This window comes from Phascolarctos cinereus, unplaced genomic scaffold, assembly GCF_003287225.1.
Source record: "Phascolarctos cinereus isolate Bilbo 61053 unplaced genomic scaffold, phaCin_HiC Scaffold_3;HRSCAF=262, whole genome shotgun sequence".
NCBI lineage: Eukaryota > Metazoa > Chordata > Mammalia > Diprotodontia > Phascolarctidae > Phascolarctos > Phascolarctos cinereus.
In genome coordinates, this window is record NW_027555736.1 from 125797618 (window position 1) to 125814981 (window position 17364).

At 39.9% G+C, this 17364-nt stretch overlaps 1 protein-coding gene across 9 annotated transcripts in view; it reads left to right on the top strand.

Annotated features, from left to right (window-relative positions):
- The window catches only part of CHD2 (chromodomain helicase DNA binding protein 2), a 155388-nt gene extending 147099 nt beyond the window's left edge, over positions 1–8289 (top strand). For 8 of the 9 annotated variants that reach the window (XM_078151152.1, XM_078151151.1, XM_078151153.1 and 5 more), the window contains 2 exons: positions 1426–1672; positions 4420–8289. In XM_078151152.1, the coding sequence (XP_078007278.1) occupies positions 1426–1672; positions 4420–4753 (581 nt within the window). In that variant the 3' untranslated portion in view covers positions 4754–8289. Of the gene's footprint in view, positions 1–1425; positions 1673–4419 lie in introns of those variants that run through there. The other variant, XM_078151157.1, reaches the window with a different exon arrangement.
- The last annotated feature ends 9075 nt before the right edge of the window (positions 8290–17364 follow it).

Here is a 17364-nt window from a genome sequence, read left to right on the forward strand (position 1 = left end):
AATAAGCAAACAATATGTACAAACAAGCTAAATATATGATAAATAGGAAATAATTGAGCGGGGGACATCAGTAGGTTAACTCGTGAGTACTGTTGTGTGGGCTACAATAATTATGTAATAATTCATCTTCATTTACCCTTAGTTAAATACGATACAAAAAAATCTTTATTTCTATTTCAAGCAGAGGCAAATAATTATTAGGTTTTTAGGTATCAGATAAATCTTGTGGGTATTAGCAAGTAAATTTTTAAAACATATACTGAGTATATTGACTTTAAAAGTTCTAGAAGAAGAGAAGTGGGAGGTAATAAGTGTTTGTATGGTGCTAGTTACTATATGCCTGGCACTGTTCTAGGCACTTTACAAATATGATCTCATTTGATCCACACAACAACCCTGTGAGTAAGAGCTGTTATTATCCCTATTTTACAGTTAAGGAAACTGAGGCAAAGGCACATTAAGTGACTTGTCACACAGCTGGTAAGTGTCTGAGGCTGGGTATGAACTCAGGTTTACCTGACTTCAGGCCCAGGGCTCCATGCACTCACTGCACCACCTAGCTACATCACTTAGGTCACGTATGTAGCTTTGCCAGGATTATTTCTTAGTGAAATATTTTTTTATACTTTGTCAGTTTAAGAAAAAATCATTTTATTATTGTATTCATCATGATATAGAATGATTTTATTTAAAACAATAGACTATATTGTTACAGCTGTATTTCTTGATTTACTCTGAGTTTATAACCAGAAACCCCATATTTGGCAGAATGGAGGATAAATTATTTAGCACCTAAGGATTAATATAAAAAAGCACTTCTGTGAATTAAAGCAAAATTTCTTATAGCCACAATAAAAATGTTTCAGCATCACAAAACTGACTGGGGGAAAAAAAGAACTATTTCATCCCCATTTGAAATGAATAATGATACGAAAAAAACTAATATAGGTTAGATTTCTAAAATCTTGCAGATTTTAGTTTCTTTCTATATATCATTAAGTCCAGAGGCATAAACAAAATCTTTGCTCATTAAGAGTCTCAATTATGATAGCAAAGTTCACAAAAACAAACAACACTGACTGAATATATCATGATTTCCTTTGAATCCATACATCAAGTGAAATGATATTTCGCAACTCTTCCTATAATCTCAGGATGGGCAGATAAATAAAACAGTAGCACTTCATAAGGTTAGAGTTCAATAGATTTCAAGAGGTTAATTCAATATTGTTTTAAAAATTCTGGGAGGAGGAATTTAAGACAGACACAGCTTCTCTGTAAATAATGAATAACAAATTCTAAAGGAGAATAGATTTAATGTTTTTCATGTGAGATGGGCCAGAACTCTGGATTGGACAAAGATAAAGGCAAACCAGTCATTGTTTGCCATTGTCACCAGATTAGTATTTTCTTTTTTCCTTATAGACCGAGGCGACTGGCAGAGAGAGAGGAAGTTCAATTATGGTGGCAACAGCAACCAACTCTGGGGTGGAGATCGGCATCACCAATATGAACAGCACTGGTATAAGGATCACCACTATGGGGACCGGCGCTCTCATGGTGAACCCCATCGTTCTGCGAATTATCGTCCAAACAACCTGTCGCGAAAGAGGCCATATGATCCATACAGCAGTGACCGAGACCATCGGGGACACAGAGATTATTATGACAGGTATTGAGGGAATCTAATGTTATGCTTAATGAGGGTGAAAAACAGGAGGGAAGTTGTTTTTCTCTACTTAAAATTCATTGTGTATGAAATGAGAATGACAAAATGATTTTTGCCAAGTGCATTTACTGAATTGGGAGTTCATTATATAACTTTAAAAAGTGTTAAGGTCCGGGAATCTGAGCTAGAAAGTACTTTAATAATCAGAAACCTACCATTGTGGCTAGCATGCACTTGAGATATAGAAATTGTGTAATTCCTAGTCTCTGTTCTCAAGAGAAGATAAGATCATCAAAAAAAAAAGGTAAAGAACAGAAGCATATTACAAATTGCAGGTAGGTGGTACTAGGAAATAGTAGATAACTAGATACAGTGGTCATCAAAGGCTGGGTATATTAGATAGGATGTGTCATAAACAACTTGGACAGAAGGGTGAAATTTATGAAATTAGGAGTATGCAGGGGCGGGGAACCTGCAGTCTTGTGGCCACATGTGTATTTGTGGATCCCAAAAGGATTTGTCCTGTGAAGTTTGGATTCAGTCAGAGGGTTGCATTTGAGGACCTGGAGGGTCACATGTAGCCTTGAAGCTGCAGGTTCCCCACCCCTGGTAGGTATGGCTGGTGAACTCTAGGGCGCTGAAGATTCTAAATAACTTTTTGTTGTTGTTTAAGGTTTTTTAAATGCCATTTGTTTTTATATCATAGTAATTTTCAGATAGTATGTTCCATCGTTTCCTCATAACAAAGGAAAAAAAGTATTTAAACAAAACTACTTGACAGCCCTGACCAAAGTCTAACACTCTACTTCCATAATCCCTCAGTGCCCTAACAAAAGGCAGTTGGTGAATTGCCTCATCTCTTCTCCAGAGCAAAGAGGTGTCAGTATAATTACCCTTTCCTCAGTTTCATTTGGCAGCTCTGTGGCGCAATGGATAGAGCACTGAACTTGGAATCAGAAAGACACATCTTTGTGAGTTCAAATCAGGCCTCAGACACCGTTGGCCTCAGTTTCCTTATCTGTAAAATGAGCTGGGGAAGGAAATGACAAACCACTCCAGTATCTTTGCCAAAGAAATCCCAAATGGGGTCACGAAGAATTGGACACGACTGAAAAACAACTAAACAACAATTTCATTTCATTGTTCTTTTCAACATAGTTGTAGTCCCTATGTATATTGTTTTCCTCGTTCTGTTTACTTTTCTCCATATTAATTCATATCAGTCTCCATATTAATTCATATCACATTTCTCCAATTTCTTATACCTAAGGAATTGATTCTTACAGAATAATATGCCATTCTGTGCACATCACATATTCTAATTTTTTTTAGCCATTACTTAATTGATGTGCACTCACTTTTTTCCTCTAGTTATTTGCTGTTACAAAAATATTTCAATATATTTGAGTCCTTTTTTTCCCTTTTCTGTCTTTGATCTCCTTAGGGGTATGTGTCTAGTAATGGAATCTCTTGGGTCAAAAGTTTTGAAAATTTTGTTAATTTAAAAAAAAATAATTCCCAATTGTTTCCCAGACTTGTTGGACTAATCCAGACTCCCCCAACAGTGTTTAGGTCACTCTATTTTAACTTGTCCCAGCTTTATGATAACAGCCTTACCACAAGTCATGCAAAGTAGGACTATTAGGCTACTGAAATGCAGGGCATTTTTTTTCTTCCTTGGGGAAAAAGCAAATAAATGTGGAAGTTCATATTTTATTTAAATTCATGCAAATATGTAGTTACCAATTCTTTTGTTTTTATCATACATACAGTGGTGTATAGCACAAGTTCAGCTACCTGAAAAGCAGCAGGGAAGTTATTTTTCTCTACTTAAAATTCATTGTGTATGAAATGAGAATGACAAAATGATTTTTACCAAATGCGTTTACTGATCAGTAGTGGAAAATGACAGTGAAATTTGGCATGCTACTCTCTCACCATTTGTGTCAGAGTTCTCAAACTATATTATCTAGGATTGGACCAGGTGATTTCTGAGTGCGTCCTGGCTCTGATAGTCTATGGTTCTGTGGGGCTTTCGGACTACAAGGTTGGTTTAGGGAAAGGAATAGAATCATAAAGTATTTGAGCTGGAAAGACCTTAGGGGTATACCTAATCCTATTTCTTCACTTTACAGGTGGGGAAATTGTGGGCTGTAGAAGTTAACTGACTTGTTCAAGTTTACCCAGTTAGTTGGAAATGACACTGGTTCTTTGATTCCATTAATATAGGAAGCTTCCGGATGAGGATACTCCCTGTACCTTAGAGTCTTAAAGCCTGGGGTAAAGTCACTGAGTGACTTGCCCAGGACCACACGGCTACAGTTTATCAAAAGCAGGACTCAAACCCAGGTCTTCCAGCTCCAAGGCAGCTCCCTCTGCCACACTCTGTCCAGCTCCCTCCTGCCCACCTTCAAATCCTATCCAGCCACAATAAGATCAGACTGGTTTGATTTCACAGGGCTTGTTTGTGGATCTTTACACTTCTGAGTTTATGAGCGGATTAGTAACAAGGAAACTGGTCCCTATTCTGCCAATCTGTTTCAAACCGGCAGAGATTGCGCTCAAAAAAAGTAGGTTTTACAGGTTCTGAAAGGTGCTCTTTGTGCACACAGTACTCGGCAGCATATTTCTGTAGAATTGTTCTTGAATGTGATGCTGAGTATAGAGGAGTGAGGGGATAGGTGAAGGAATGGTTAAGCTTGACTGGTTTTTTCCTTTTGATTTTAACATTGTTGGGTTTCAATTTTCAGACATCATCATGATTCGAAACGACGAAGATCTGATGAGTTCAGGCCTCAAAATTACCACCAGCAAGATTTCCGGAGAATGTCAGATCATCGTCCCCCTATGGGTTACCATGGCCAGGGTCCCTCAGATCATTACCGATCTTTCCACACAGACAAATCGGGAGACTACAAACAGCCACTACCCCCTCCACACCCTGCAGTCACAGACCCTCGATCACCACCATCTCAGAAATCTCCCCATGATTCAAAGTCACCCCTGGATCACAGGTCTCCCTTGGATAGGTCACTAGAACAAAAAAACAACCCAGATTATAACTGGAATGTTCGGAAAACATAAGTCAGAGGTCAAAACGGAGGAGAACAAGAGTGAGCAAGCATCTGATGATTTTTGGTCTGATCCAAAAGATAACCAGTTATCAAAATGAGTAACTGGAGACTCTGAACATGCTGCTGCTGCCACCTCACTGGCTGAAGGAGGACTTCAGGGAGTGGGGAGGACTTCTCCTAGGTGTTAGTTCTGGTGGAGATTTGATTTTGGTTACTACCTTTACACTCCTGCCATAGTTTCCATTTTCATTCTATCCTCCCATGCTGCCAGAAGGAAAGGGGTGTCATTTTATCTGTGGGCTTTTGTGGGGTTATTATACCCCCATTGAAGGAAGAACAAGAATTGATCGGATTTGTAACCTGTTTTTTGTTTTTGTTTTTGTTTTTTTGGTTATTGTTTTTTACAACTAGGTGCAGTATTTCCTTACTCTGATTTGGTCAGGGGAGGGAATGAACGATTGCTGCTTAGGAATTAATGAACAGTGCTTGATTTGATTCACTATTATATGATGGATGCTGCTGATGGGGGGAAAAAAAGTCTGATTTCATTCTGGCATGATAGTATTTGAAGGTGAGCCCTTCGAATGACTAAATGAGCTCTCAATATGTCTTTAGAAGAAATGTAGGAGCAATAGACTTAGGCATGGCCCACCCAGGAAAGGAGGGTAAGAGCTGAGGGTAGTGGCGCTTATGCAGCTGTCTCTATCCAGTCTACACTAATTTTCCCACATTGTCTTTGTACATTTCAAAGGTTTGGTTTCCTTGTAGTCCTATTGTTTACCTCCAGAATGAGGAAAACTGGCTACTATGGCTGAACTTCAGTACTGTGACTTTGGAATTAACTTGGATTTTATTTTTTGAGGGGGAGGAGGGAGGTAAAGGAGGTAAGGAAAAGGACAGAAATCTTGAATCCCTAGTGAGGTGTCCAGTAAAAAGGCTCATTAAACATTTGGTGCTAGCTAGCATATGATACTGGGCTGTAGATTCTGAATGGGCTTCACATTGTGTGGGGTACTTAGCAGTGCTAGCAAATGAGAGGGGCTTTCAGTATTTTAACAATCTGACATCTGTAGATTTTTACTCCTTTTGCACAAATTAAAAGAGGTAGAACTCATAAAGAATCATATCTGCTGATAACCAGCTGGTCAGATAAAAAAAGGATTAGCTGCAGTGAGTAGGATGTCAGATGGCTGGCTTGAGGTCATTGCAGTTTGTGTTTTAGTTGCATTTAGGATAAGAGCAGATGATACCCAAGGGGATTTATAGCTAGTACAGGAGGCGTTGGGGGAGGAAAAAAGGAACCAAATGCGTTTGATTGAGAAGGTTAATTGAATCAGAATAGTTTGGGGAGGGGAAAATTGGTGTGGTGGAGGGACAAAATTGTATGCCCACCTCGGGAGGGCTGGGGCTATCATTTTTATTCGTTTTAAGCCCTAGTTCATCAGTATTCTTAAATATGCTAGTGTCCAAAGTCATAACTAGATGAAGAGAGGATATTTGACTAGAATACGCAATGAAACTTGGTAATAAATTCAAGCCTACCAGGTATAAAGAACCAGGATCAGAAGTGGTACACATAAGTATGATTATTTGGGCTCCCATTCTATTGGGAGACCCCAGGAGTTTAAGTTCCTTGAAATGCCTTGTGGATCTTCTTAAGAAAATAGCATCACTTATTTGCCATGCGTATGGGCAATTTTATTAGAGACACTCCCAAGAAATGCCTCTATTATCTAATGCCACTTAAGCAGAAATGGTTTCGTGGTCCATTGCTCCATGCTAAGCATATCATGGAAACAGCCAGTGATCAGGTCATCATGGGAGGCACAGAAAATTCAGAAGCTTATGCGGTTGGCTATGCAGCAATTTTTGGTGGGCACTTTTTCTTTAAAAATTTTTTTTTTTTTTACCCCATGGTGCTTTTGGTTCTTCAGCCTGGACTTTCACAGTGGAAGCATTGGAGCCAAGCACCCAAACGTGTCATATTGCACATATCAGAAATAATCCTATCAAGGATTTAGAGCAAATATGACTGAGGAAATTGGGAAATATTCTGTCCCTTTATCAGCCACAAAGTGCTGTGGAAACAAAAAACTTTAGCTTTGCTAATAGTTTTGGCGCCATCCACATGTTTGTCTTCTCCAAGGCAAACCAGAAAGTGTTAAGAAAGCTCCTTTTAATCTCAGCTGATAGAATGAATGGTGGGTTGGTGGTGAGGGATTGAGGTATATTTTTTCCCTTTGGGAATTCAGATTATGGCTTTTCTTACAGCTTTCAGTAGTCTTTAATGAAGGTATGGGTGGATGGTTGGAGAATATACTTTTTGATATTCACCAATATTTGATTTCATTGAACTAGTTAGGCAAGGAATGTTATGCACAAAGATGTCTCATCATGAGGGAAAAAAAACAACTTCGCATTGTTCACATTCATAAAATGTTTTTGTCAAGACTTTTAGTGCCATAAGATGTAGCAAAAGGCAATACTGGCCAGATCAGTGTTAAATTGATTGTGTAACTACAGTATCCCAAATACATTTATACATGTTTGGCATCTGAGCTATGTCCAAGAGGGGGTAAGGAGAAAGGTGTTTCCTTCTTCAAAATCAAAATCATTGTGACAAAATGGTATATTTAAAGAAAGCAAAAAGAAATAATGCATGGATGGAAGTTATGTCTCTATTTGGAGAAAAGAGAAATTGCCATGGGAACCTCAGGAGTTCTCAGGACCCCAGATTGGAGAGGTGTTTAGAGATTTCTTTGGCACTGATGCTAAAGAGAAAGAAAGGTAACATCACACCCATTAAAAACAGTACCTGAATGTAAACAAAAAGACCAATAGCTGAAATGACATAGCCTTCAGTGATAATGTAAAACCAAAAAGTAAACTTTTAAAGCATTCAGTTAAAGTCCAAAGGGGATACAGCTGAGCACTCTGTGAGGCTTGATGGCAATATCTTTTCCTGCTTTTCCTTCCTTCTACCTTCTATAGCTACACCTTACCCTCTAGTCAGTCATTCCTTAAGCCTTTTTAATGGGAAAAGTGAAAACTTCTCACTTCTTGCTGCATTTTAAAGTTAAGTACATTCTAGCCTGATGTCTAAAAATTTTCATCAGGAAGTGTGGTGCAAACCTGATTCAGTTATGAATTTACACTTATAACCCGAAAATTCTACAGACCAAAACCTATGGTCAACAAGAATTGTTGATCCAGTGCCCAGTACACATGGAGCTTCTGACTGTCTGAGATCTTACTGTGATCAAGGTAGGAGATCCGTGCCAACGATCCAGACGGCTGTAGTCCATTTGCCCCCAGTAGTGTGGGGACAGACAGTTTCTCTTTCTTGTAAAATTGTGGACTTTTAAGACCTGTTAACTAAAACAGTAATTAATATTAATTTATATTTGTGAAAAAAAATGCCACTGTCCTAGTGATTTCTGATGTAAATATGTTGTTTATATAGTATGTATTAAATTTTCCTACATTGTAAAACTGCTGTACTTTTGATTCTTGTATATTAAAAAGTGTTACTAAGGATTTTCAGAACTGGGCTAGCTTACGTTGTACTGTAATTTGGTGACTTCTTTATTCTATAATGGTGGCAATTTAGCCCCTACATTCACTGGCATCCAGTGAAGAACTTGTTTCTTTGTTTTTTTTAAGCAGAACACTTGTTTAGCTGTTTTGATATGCTTAATTCAAGGTTCTATTAAGAACCTTGAGAAATAGCATGGCATAGAGGGTTGAGAGCTGGCTTTGGAGTCAGAAAGACCTGGGAGTTCAAGTCCTGTTTTGGACAAATACTGGCTCTGTGGTGAACTAGGAAAAGTCACTTAACCTCTCAGTACTTTGGGTGAGTCTCTAAACTATTAGAAAGATGATGCAGGCCTGCATTGGTGGAGGAAGTTAGATTAGCAGTCCAGGAGCTTTCTGTATCAATAAAGTCAGAATCGCAAGTCTAGCTCTAATAGAATATCATAGTGCTATTTGAATTGTGTTAACACAGCATTTTAGCATTCTGAGACTTAGAGCAGAGGTTATGGAGTCAGAACTTTCATCTATGTCTCAGACTCTGAGCACATTTCCACAGCTCTTCTAGTTTTACCTGACTGGTGAAGGGAGTGGAACTGAAGGCAGCATCAGAAGACCAGAGCAGCTTGAACTGAGTGAAGGCTAATGTGGCCTCTTTTCTTGGGGCGAAGCTCTTTAGCTGCATAACCAGAAGCTTTTCACTCCTTTTCTTGCTCATGTGCTTCCTGAAAATGCACTTTTCCAAAGCTTTTTAAATTGTGTATTCACCAGAATAATAATGCCATTGCATTCAAAAGGGGATAAAAATGACCTGTCAGCTGAACTTCTCTGATGGCCAAGTTCATGGCCATGAGGGAGAATTAACATCTGAGTTACATGCTCTTGGAAATGTATGTGTGTGTGTGTGTGTGTGTGTGTGTGTGTGTGTGTGTGTGTGTGTGTGTGTGTGTGTGTGTGTTTTATAATGGAAACACTGACGCAAATGCTAACTTGGCACTGAGGACAGAACTGGCTTGGGAGAAGCAGGCCTCAGCTGGAAGGACAAGAGTTTCTGCTTCAATTTGGGATTAGAGGTGCCTTGTTTTAGGAGAAGTTGCCAAAGTTTGGATTATAAGCTTGTATTGAATGGACCTTACATTTCATGGACCACCAGAAAACAATTTTTGAAAGATCCTACCTAAATTTTGACATGCCTCAGTCATGTAGGAAAAGGGGTACTATGGCAGTCATTGTTGGTAAATTACTGAGATTTTTGAGACTAAGGTACTAAAATGGTGTGCTGGATTATTGCTGCTAATAAAGGACTCTCAGAATGCCCTATTGCAACTCACAACCCAGCTGGAACAGCCTTGGGAAATTTTATTTTAAGAACAAGTGCGGCAATAATCAGCTTATTATGATTTACAATAGTAATGATCCTTTCAAACTGGCTGCTGCCAAAGCTCCTGCCTTTTACTGGAAGGAACCCTGCCTGTGATCCTTGGCAGGGCTTCCTACGCCTGGCACCAGTCAAATCCTCATCAATTAGTGCCAACATAAAGGTCGTTTATTACAACTTTTGCTGAACTAAGGACTCAGAATTCTAACCTGTGACTCTTAAAGGGACAGTATCAAATAAAGCAGAAAATTTAGACCTTAAACCAATACCATATATTTATCCTTTTCCGCCTTACATTAGTGTTGGAGTACTCCCCCCCGCCTCCTGTGTTCCTTCTTTGGGAGAGAAATACATTCTTTTTGTATCTTCAAGGGGAATAAAGATGCGTTGTACACAATGCTGTGAGATGTGGTACAATGTTCTACGTATGATAGACAATCCAGAGATTAAATGCCCACCTCACTCTTGACACCACCTCACCTTCTTTAGTGGAAGCATACATTCTCCTATAAATGTATACTAACTGACCTAGACTACACCTATACCACTGATAATCATTCCTCACTCTGACTTCCTATGATATTCCCAAATCATGGTTATTTCGTACCATTTTTGGAGTCTGAATATCTCCCATCATCCTCTTCTGCTGAGAAGAATGAGGCCATTTGATGTGAATTCTTTCGATTGTTTTTCTTCCACTTCTTTAAAATTCTCAGTGTCCACACTCATGTTCTGGTCTCAGAGAAGAGGTTGGCCTTTTTGGGCAAGGTTGTCTTCCACTGTATTGATTCCATCTCAGTCTCTCCTATGACCTGGCTCCATCAACAATCTGCCACCTTCAGTCTCTCTGTTGTCCCCTTCTCTCCTATACAAACTTGCTCAGATATCCAGTGTTCTAAACATGCTAAAATTTTCCCTCGTTCCCAATTATCCCACTTCTAGAAGCTGCCTAACCCTGGGCCATCTTTTTTTGGTTCCCTCCAGTCAACTAAAACTTCTCTCCAGCATATGAAAGTGATTGTTGATAAATCAAAATAAATTAATAAAATTTAAAAATATTAAAAAAAAATTTCTCTCCAAGGTCATTCTTCTCATCGCTAAATTTCATCTGCTCCTTTTTCTCCCCTCCTCCCTTCCTACCATGTCCTAATATTCCTTATCCCTTCTGCAGCATTTGATACTGAGCCGTCTTCATGTTTCTCCCACATCTCTGACTCATCCTTCTCACTCCTCTTCTACCTGCCCCTTAAACATGCCTCTCCCTCAAGAGGCTCAGTCTTGGGCGTTCATCTCTATAGCCTCTTCCTTAGTCATCTCATCCTCTCTCTTGGATTCATTTAGCACTTCTGGGCTTGAATATCAAGCATGTCAAATATGTGTGTGTGTGTATACACATGTGTATATATATATATATATGCACATACATGTATGTATGTATGTATATATATATATATATATTTACACAGTATTTATGCACTGCATCTTTCCAATTGCCTTCAGGATATTCTCTGATTAGATATGATAGGATCATAAGAGAGGTTTAGAGCAGGAAGCACCATGAGAAATAATATAATCCAGCCTTCTCCTGAATCTCACGAGTTTGGGTATCATCTCAAGCTCGATCCTCACCACTCTTCTATACTTCTTCTCTTGGTGATCTCATCTGGTCCTATGAGTTCAGTGCATATGCCTATGTATGCCCCAGATCCTATTTCATGTACTTATAATGTAATGGGGGTGGGGGAGGGTGGGGTATAGTGAAGACTTGTGAGTGAAAATGTAGTTTCAAGGGAAAAGCACCCACAATGGGATGTTAACCTGAGCAGAGATCACTTTTGCCCCAGGGGATGGGGGTATAAGGAGGGCTATCAGGGAGGGCTTTCTGGAGGAGGCACCTGAGTTGGGCCTTGGAGGAAGAGAGGAACTTCAGTGGTCAGATTGGGGAAGGGGAATCCATTCCAGACACAAGAGAACATCTTGAACAAAGGCGGAGAGATAGGAGATGTTGGGGAAGAGACCAGGGCAAGGACAGTAATCTATTTTAGCAGGAATGTAAAATACACGTGTATAGGAGTGATATGAGATAAATTTGGACCCACATGGTACTTGGTAGGCAATGAGAAGTCAGGTATATCACCAAGGTTCCTTCAAGTCAACTGAATTCAGAAATTTATTAAGTGCCTACTACTATAAAGAACTGTGCTAGATGCTAAGTATACAAAGTTGAAAAGCAGCCTGTGACCTCAAGGAGATTACATTCCACTGGGAGTTAGAATAGGTAAACAGACAAGTGCATACCAGAAAATGTAAAGATGGGAAGAGGATCAGGGAAGGAAGGAGCTAGGTTATGATGAACGTCAGGTGCTAGAGGAGCTTGTATCTTGTCTTAGACGCAATGATGAGCTGCCAAAGATCCTTGAGCTGAAGAATAACGATGTATTTGTCATTCAAATAACAATGTTAACACCGGAAGGGGAAATAGCTCATGTTAGGGTTGTGATTCACAAGCGTCACAGGTCTAGTGCTGAGAGGGACCTTAATGGTTATCTAGTCCAATATCCTCATTTTATAGACAGGAAATTGAAGCCCAGAGAGGTGAAGTAACTTGCCCAACATCAGATGTTAATAGGAAGTGAAATGCAGGAACAGGGAAGGCAGGAAGGAACTTCACACTTACCCTAACATCTTACAGGCCAACACGCAACCCTAGGTCCATTGATTCCAAATCCAGCAGTTTTTTCACAGCCACAGGATGGACTACCACAGAAGTACAGATTAGCTCAAGTAATGAGTGACCCTAAAGTGGAGAGGATGAACTGACTATAGGCAACCTGTACCATAGGCCAACCAAGTGTATTTGAGTAGACAAGATGATTGCCAGAGTACTTACCTTACCAAAAAACCCCCCAAAAAACCTGGTGAGTTCATTCCTGGCCCTAAGCAACATGGTGAGACTGGTATCTTTGGCCACCCTTCCAACTCCTACCAGTATTCTTTCCTTTCTCCTGGAAATGACATTCATCTCTACCTCTCCCCTTCCCTTCCCTCACCCTTCCCTAATGGCATTTGTATCCTATTCTTATTTTTATCTGGTTAGCAACTAATCAGTTTCCAAATCTGTAAAATGTAGAAATATAGAGAAGGCTGAAAGATCTGTATTCACAGTCAAACATAATAAGGGCTTACTAATGCCATGCTCTGTATTAAGCTTGTTATACAAAAAAAAGGCAAAAATGTCACTTTTGCCTTCAAGAAGCTCACATTCTAAAGGGGAGGACATGTGAATAAATATATAAATATATACAGAGTGGATAGAAAGTAATCTCTGAAAGAATTCACCAGCAGGGGTGATGGGTGGGGAGACTGGAAAAGGTCTCTTGCAAAGGGGGGATTTGAGCTGAATCTTGAAGAAAGCCAGAGAAATTATGTGTCTGAAGTGAGTTGGAAAAGCCTTTCAAAGCATGATACAGTCAGCCAATGCAGAGGCCAGGAGTGTGGGAGACCAGCCAAGATGAGCATCCCTCCCTCTTCAGAACTACTTTGCAAAGATGTAGAAATCAGACTGGGTTAGGTCCTGATCAGAAAATGCAAGGAAAATTTCAATGAGTAATTTTTCCTACCGCAGGTCAGCAGAGGGAGACAGAGGTCTGTGTCCAGGGAACAAGATACCATAAGAGGAGTACTGCACAGAGCCTTCTGTCACTGATACTAAAACAGGTCCTAGATCCAACAAAGAGAAGCCTAAAGTTCTGGGAGCAGGAACTGGTGCCAGCTGGTGGGTCAGCAGCTCACACCCCAGAGCTGATTTCCAGATCCAGAGTGTACTGAGTAGGAGGCCTTTACCTTTGGGTACTGAATTGTTCATAGGATCCTGGGCCTTAGGGGTTGCAATTTGTTGCCTGAGACTACATTAGGCAAAGAGGAGAAACAGAAGGGAGGGACAGCTCTGTGGCTCTGACTCTGGGAGCAGAGCAGGGTCTCAGATCCAGTCCCCTCCCGTATCTGAAGCCTATAGGGGAATAACTGGGGCAAGCAGCTCAGTCCAAAGGGAAGGCTGCATTTTCATCTCTCTGAGCCTTCTAGCAAGTTGACGATTGGTGAATCCAGGAGTAATCTGTTAGAATGTATTCCAGGGGGCAAGCCCACAGTTGTGTTGCTCAGACCCATACTCCAGTCAGGAGCTTGCAAAGTTCAGACAAGAAAAGCAAGGCAGTAAGCATCTAAGCTCTTACTATGCTCTAGTAACTGTGCTAAGTGCTGGTGATTAAAATGTAAACAAACAACAAAAAAAGTCCCTGACTTCAAAGAGCTAACAATCTAATGGGGAAAGACAACACACAGAAGAGAAATGGAAAGTGGGATGGGGGTGTGTTTGAAGGTACATGTTCAGAGGCATGTATCAAGAAAGCAAGAAACAAAGCTGGAATGGAATTAAGGTTGGTAGGGCTAGGCCTCTCCTCAAAATGGAGACCCTGGGAGGAACTCACCACTGAGAAAAGGGTGCCAGTATAGCAGAGGGATATTCTAGGGTGACAAGGCTGCAGGAGATTATAGATGTTCCAAGGTGAGTACAGATGAGGCAGGGAAACTCAGAAGCTCCGCCAGGAGGGGAACCAATAATTCAGTGATCAGACTTCCTTAAATTAGATAGCTTTGGGCACATCGAAAGCTTGCAGGTCCCCAGCCTGAGCTGTTCCTAGATTGTTAAAGAATACTACACTCCATATGCAGAGAAAGAGTCAGCAGAACCCAAGAGAACACAAAACAGGACCAAATCTGGCCCTGATGTCCCCCCACAAATACATAGAACATGCCCCAAGCAGAAAGTTTGAAGTTGGGAAGCAGGGCTAGAAAAAAGAGCAAACAAACAAAAGAACCTCACTATAAAGAACTAAACCACAAAAAATAGAAGAGAATAGCTACAAAGCATCTACGTACAAAGCCTCAACAACAGCGACAATGGTAACAATAACAACATAGTTGGGATACCATTTCAACTAGAATTCCTGGGAGAAATGAAGCGAGTATTTAAAAAAGAATCAAGAGTGGTTTCATAAATGAAATGATAGTGCTGAAGAAAAGAATTGGGAATTAAATTAGAACTATGGGGGAATGAGAATTAACAGCTTAGCACAAGAGGTATAAAACCTTACCCAAGCAACAGGTTCATTGAAAATTAGAATGGACCAAATGGAAGTTAATGATTCCATAAGATGACAAGAAATAATAAAGTCAAAAGACTAAAAAAAAAAAAAGGAAAAATGTAAGGCATCTCAATAACTGAATTAGAGAAAAATCAAGGAGAGGTAATTAAAGAGTCATTGCTAGGATGTCATATTTCAAGAAATTATGAAAGAAAACTGCACAGATCTCTTACAATCAGAGAGCAAAGTGAAAATGAAAAGAATCCATTTCAGGTTGCCTCCTGAAAGAAACCCCAAAATGGAAACTTCCAGGAACGTCATGGCCAAAATCCAGAGTTTTCAGGTCAAAGAAAAAAAAATACTACAAGCATCTAGAAAGCAAAGGCAGGGAGTGAGGAGAATAAGTTTTTGGGAGGAATACCAAAAAGGCTGGATCATAGAGTCTGTGAGGAAGAGTAAAATGTAAGAACACTGGAATGGTAGAAAGGTCCAGGTTGTAAATGATTTCAAATGCCAAAGAGATGCCTTTATGTTTGATACTGGAGATGAAAGTGAACAACTGGTTATTACTGAGTAAAGGGGGTCAAAGTGATCAGACTTGCACTATGAACCTGCCACTCACCTAGACCATCAGATTTCAGTTTCTTCTGGAAAACAAGAAAGGTAGGTAGAGAGTATGGTGGGAAAAGATGAGACAGTAAAAGAGATCAAGAAGGTGAGATCAGACAGAAAGAAAGAGAAAAAAGGCAGTGTCATGGACTCCGAGTGAGGAGCAAAACTGAAGAAACATAAAGTCTTATTGCTTTGAATCACCTGAAGGGTGTACTTCTCAAGCCATTTCACCTTGATGGACTAGTCTTCAACAAGTTTTCCCTTGACAAACTAACATAGGGACTAGAATAAGTATAACATTCCTGACTTTCCCTATTCTTGCTTCTCACTTCCTGTTAACATCTGCTGTTTAGAGTGGGTTGCTTTTTTATCTCATTTCCTGTTAGTATATGTTATGCTGAAAAATAATGCCTTGAAAAAAGGATGGAGTAGTTTAGGGAAGGAGAAGCCTGAATATGATTACATCATTGGTCACCACCTATGCATGAGGCTATAAAGAACTCAGTGGAAAAACACTTGGAGTGTTGCAGTCAAAGGACCTAGATTAAAATTTCATGTATCTCTTATGCTTACAACACATGTGACCAGAGGCAACTCTCTTAACCTCCTTGGGCCTCAGTTTCTTCATTTGTAAAATGAAGAGATTGGTCTACATGGCCTCTGAGGTCCCTTCCAACTTTATATCTGGAATCCTATCATATTATGAATGCTAAGGTCACCCAGGTTCAAACCAAACCTGCGAAGTCCTTGAGATCAGATTTGTTCCTGTTTTAAAAGCAACCCTCTAGAGGGCAGCAAATTTCTAAAAAACAACCCATCTTACAGCTAGAAGCCCTAAAATTTAGATAATGCTTAATCCTCTCCCTCCCTTCTCTACAGATGGAGTACAGAGGAATAAATGGTGTTCTGTCTGATGTGCTCCCTCTGTTGTTTTATAGACAGCACTTAAGACAATTTCATATTCTTGAGGCAGAAACTTAGTTTTTCTTATAGGGTATGTGGATCATCTCACCACAATTTCATGATGCTATCCTACAGAAATTCTGTCCGTTTTTCAGAGGAAAGCTATATATGACCTAGAGAGATGATGAGAGTCCTACTTAAATTTCTAAGATCCAGAACAATGTATACCCATCCCTAGAGACCTAGAGGATAAAGCGTACCTTTTCCCATTTCATTGAGCAACTGTAGGTGACAGGGTAATCCCGAGCAACAGCCGACTCTTCCCTCAGGAAACTGCCCAATAGTTTGGTATCCAAGAAATTATCTTTCGTGAGATCCAGTCATCCCTGTTGAATTGCAACTTTACCTAGAAAATTTAAGAAAATAGGTGGAGGAGAGGGAAGGATTTTCAGAAGAGTGCTTTCCTCAGTGGGCAGTGTTCAATTTCTCCTTACCAGCCCTTTTCTACAGGCACTATAGTTTGCTGAGATACCAGATAATAGTGAAGTTGGGATAAACTTTATGCCCCAAATTTTCTAAATGTCTTCATGGATTTTATGTGGCAGATTTAGAAATGGAAGGGGAATTGGGAGTTCTTCTAGTCTAATTCTTTCATTTAAAGGATGAGGAAGCTGAGACCCAGAGACTGATTTGCCCACAGTAATAGTGGTTAGTTAGTAAACTGGTATTTGAACCTAAGTTTGTCTGACATAAAATCCAACACTTTCCTCTCTGCAGTATGAGTCCTTGGACCATTGCTAAAGTGACCTTTCATGGCAAGCCACTAAAGTTGCGAAGTCTGATCTGGTAAAGCATTCCCATCCTGGGAGGACAGCCTGGGGATAATCTTGGTGGGGGATCAGTGTGGGTGCTGTCTTCAAAAATTTCCCAAGATTGGGAATAATGCTGTACTGGAAATGGTGGGGTTGGTCTTTGTAAAATAACTGGTAACACTGGCTGGGTGGTTTTTTTTTCTGGGTTTAATATACAGTCCACCAAGTTCTCATCACAGCT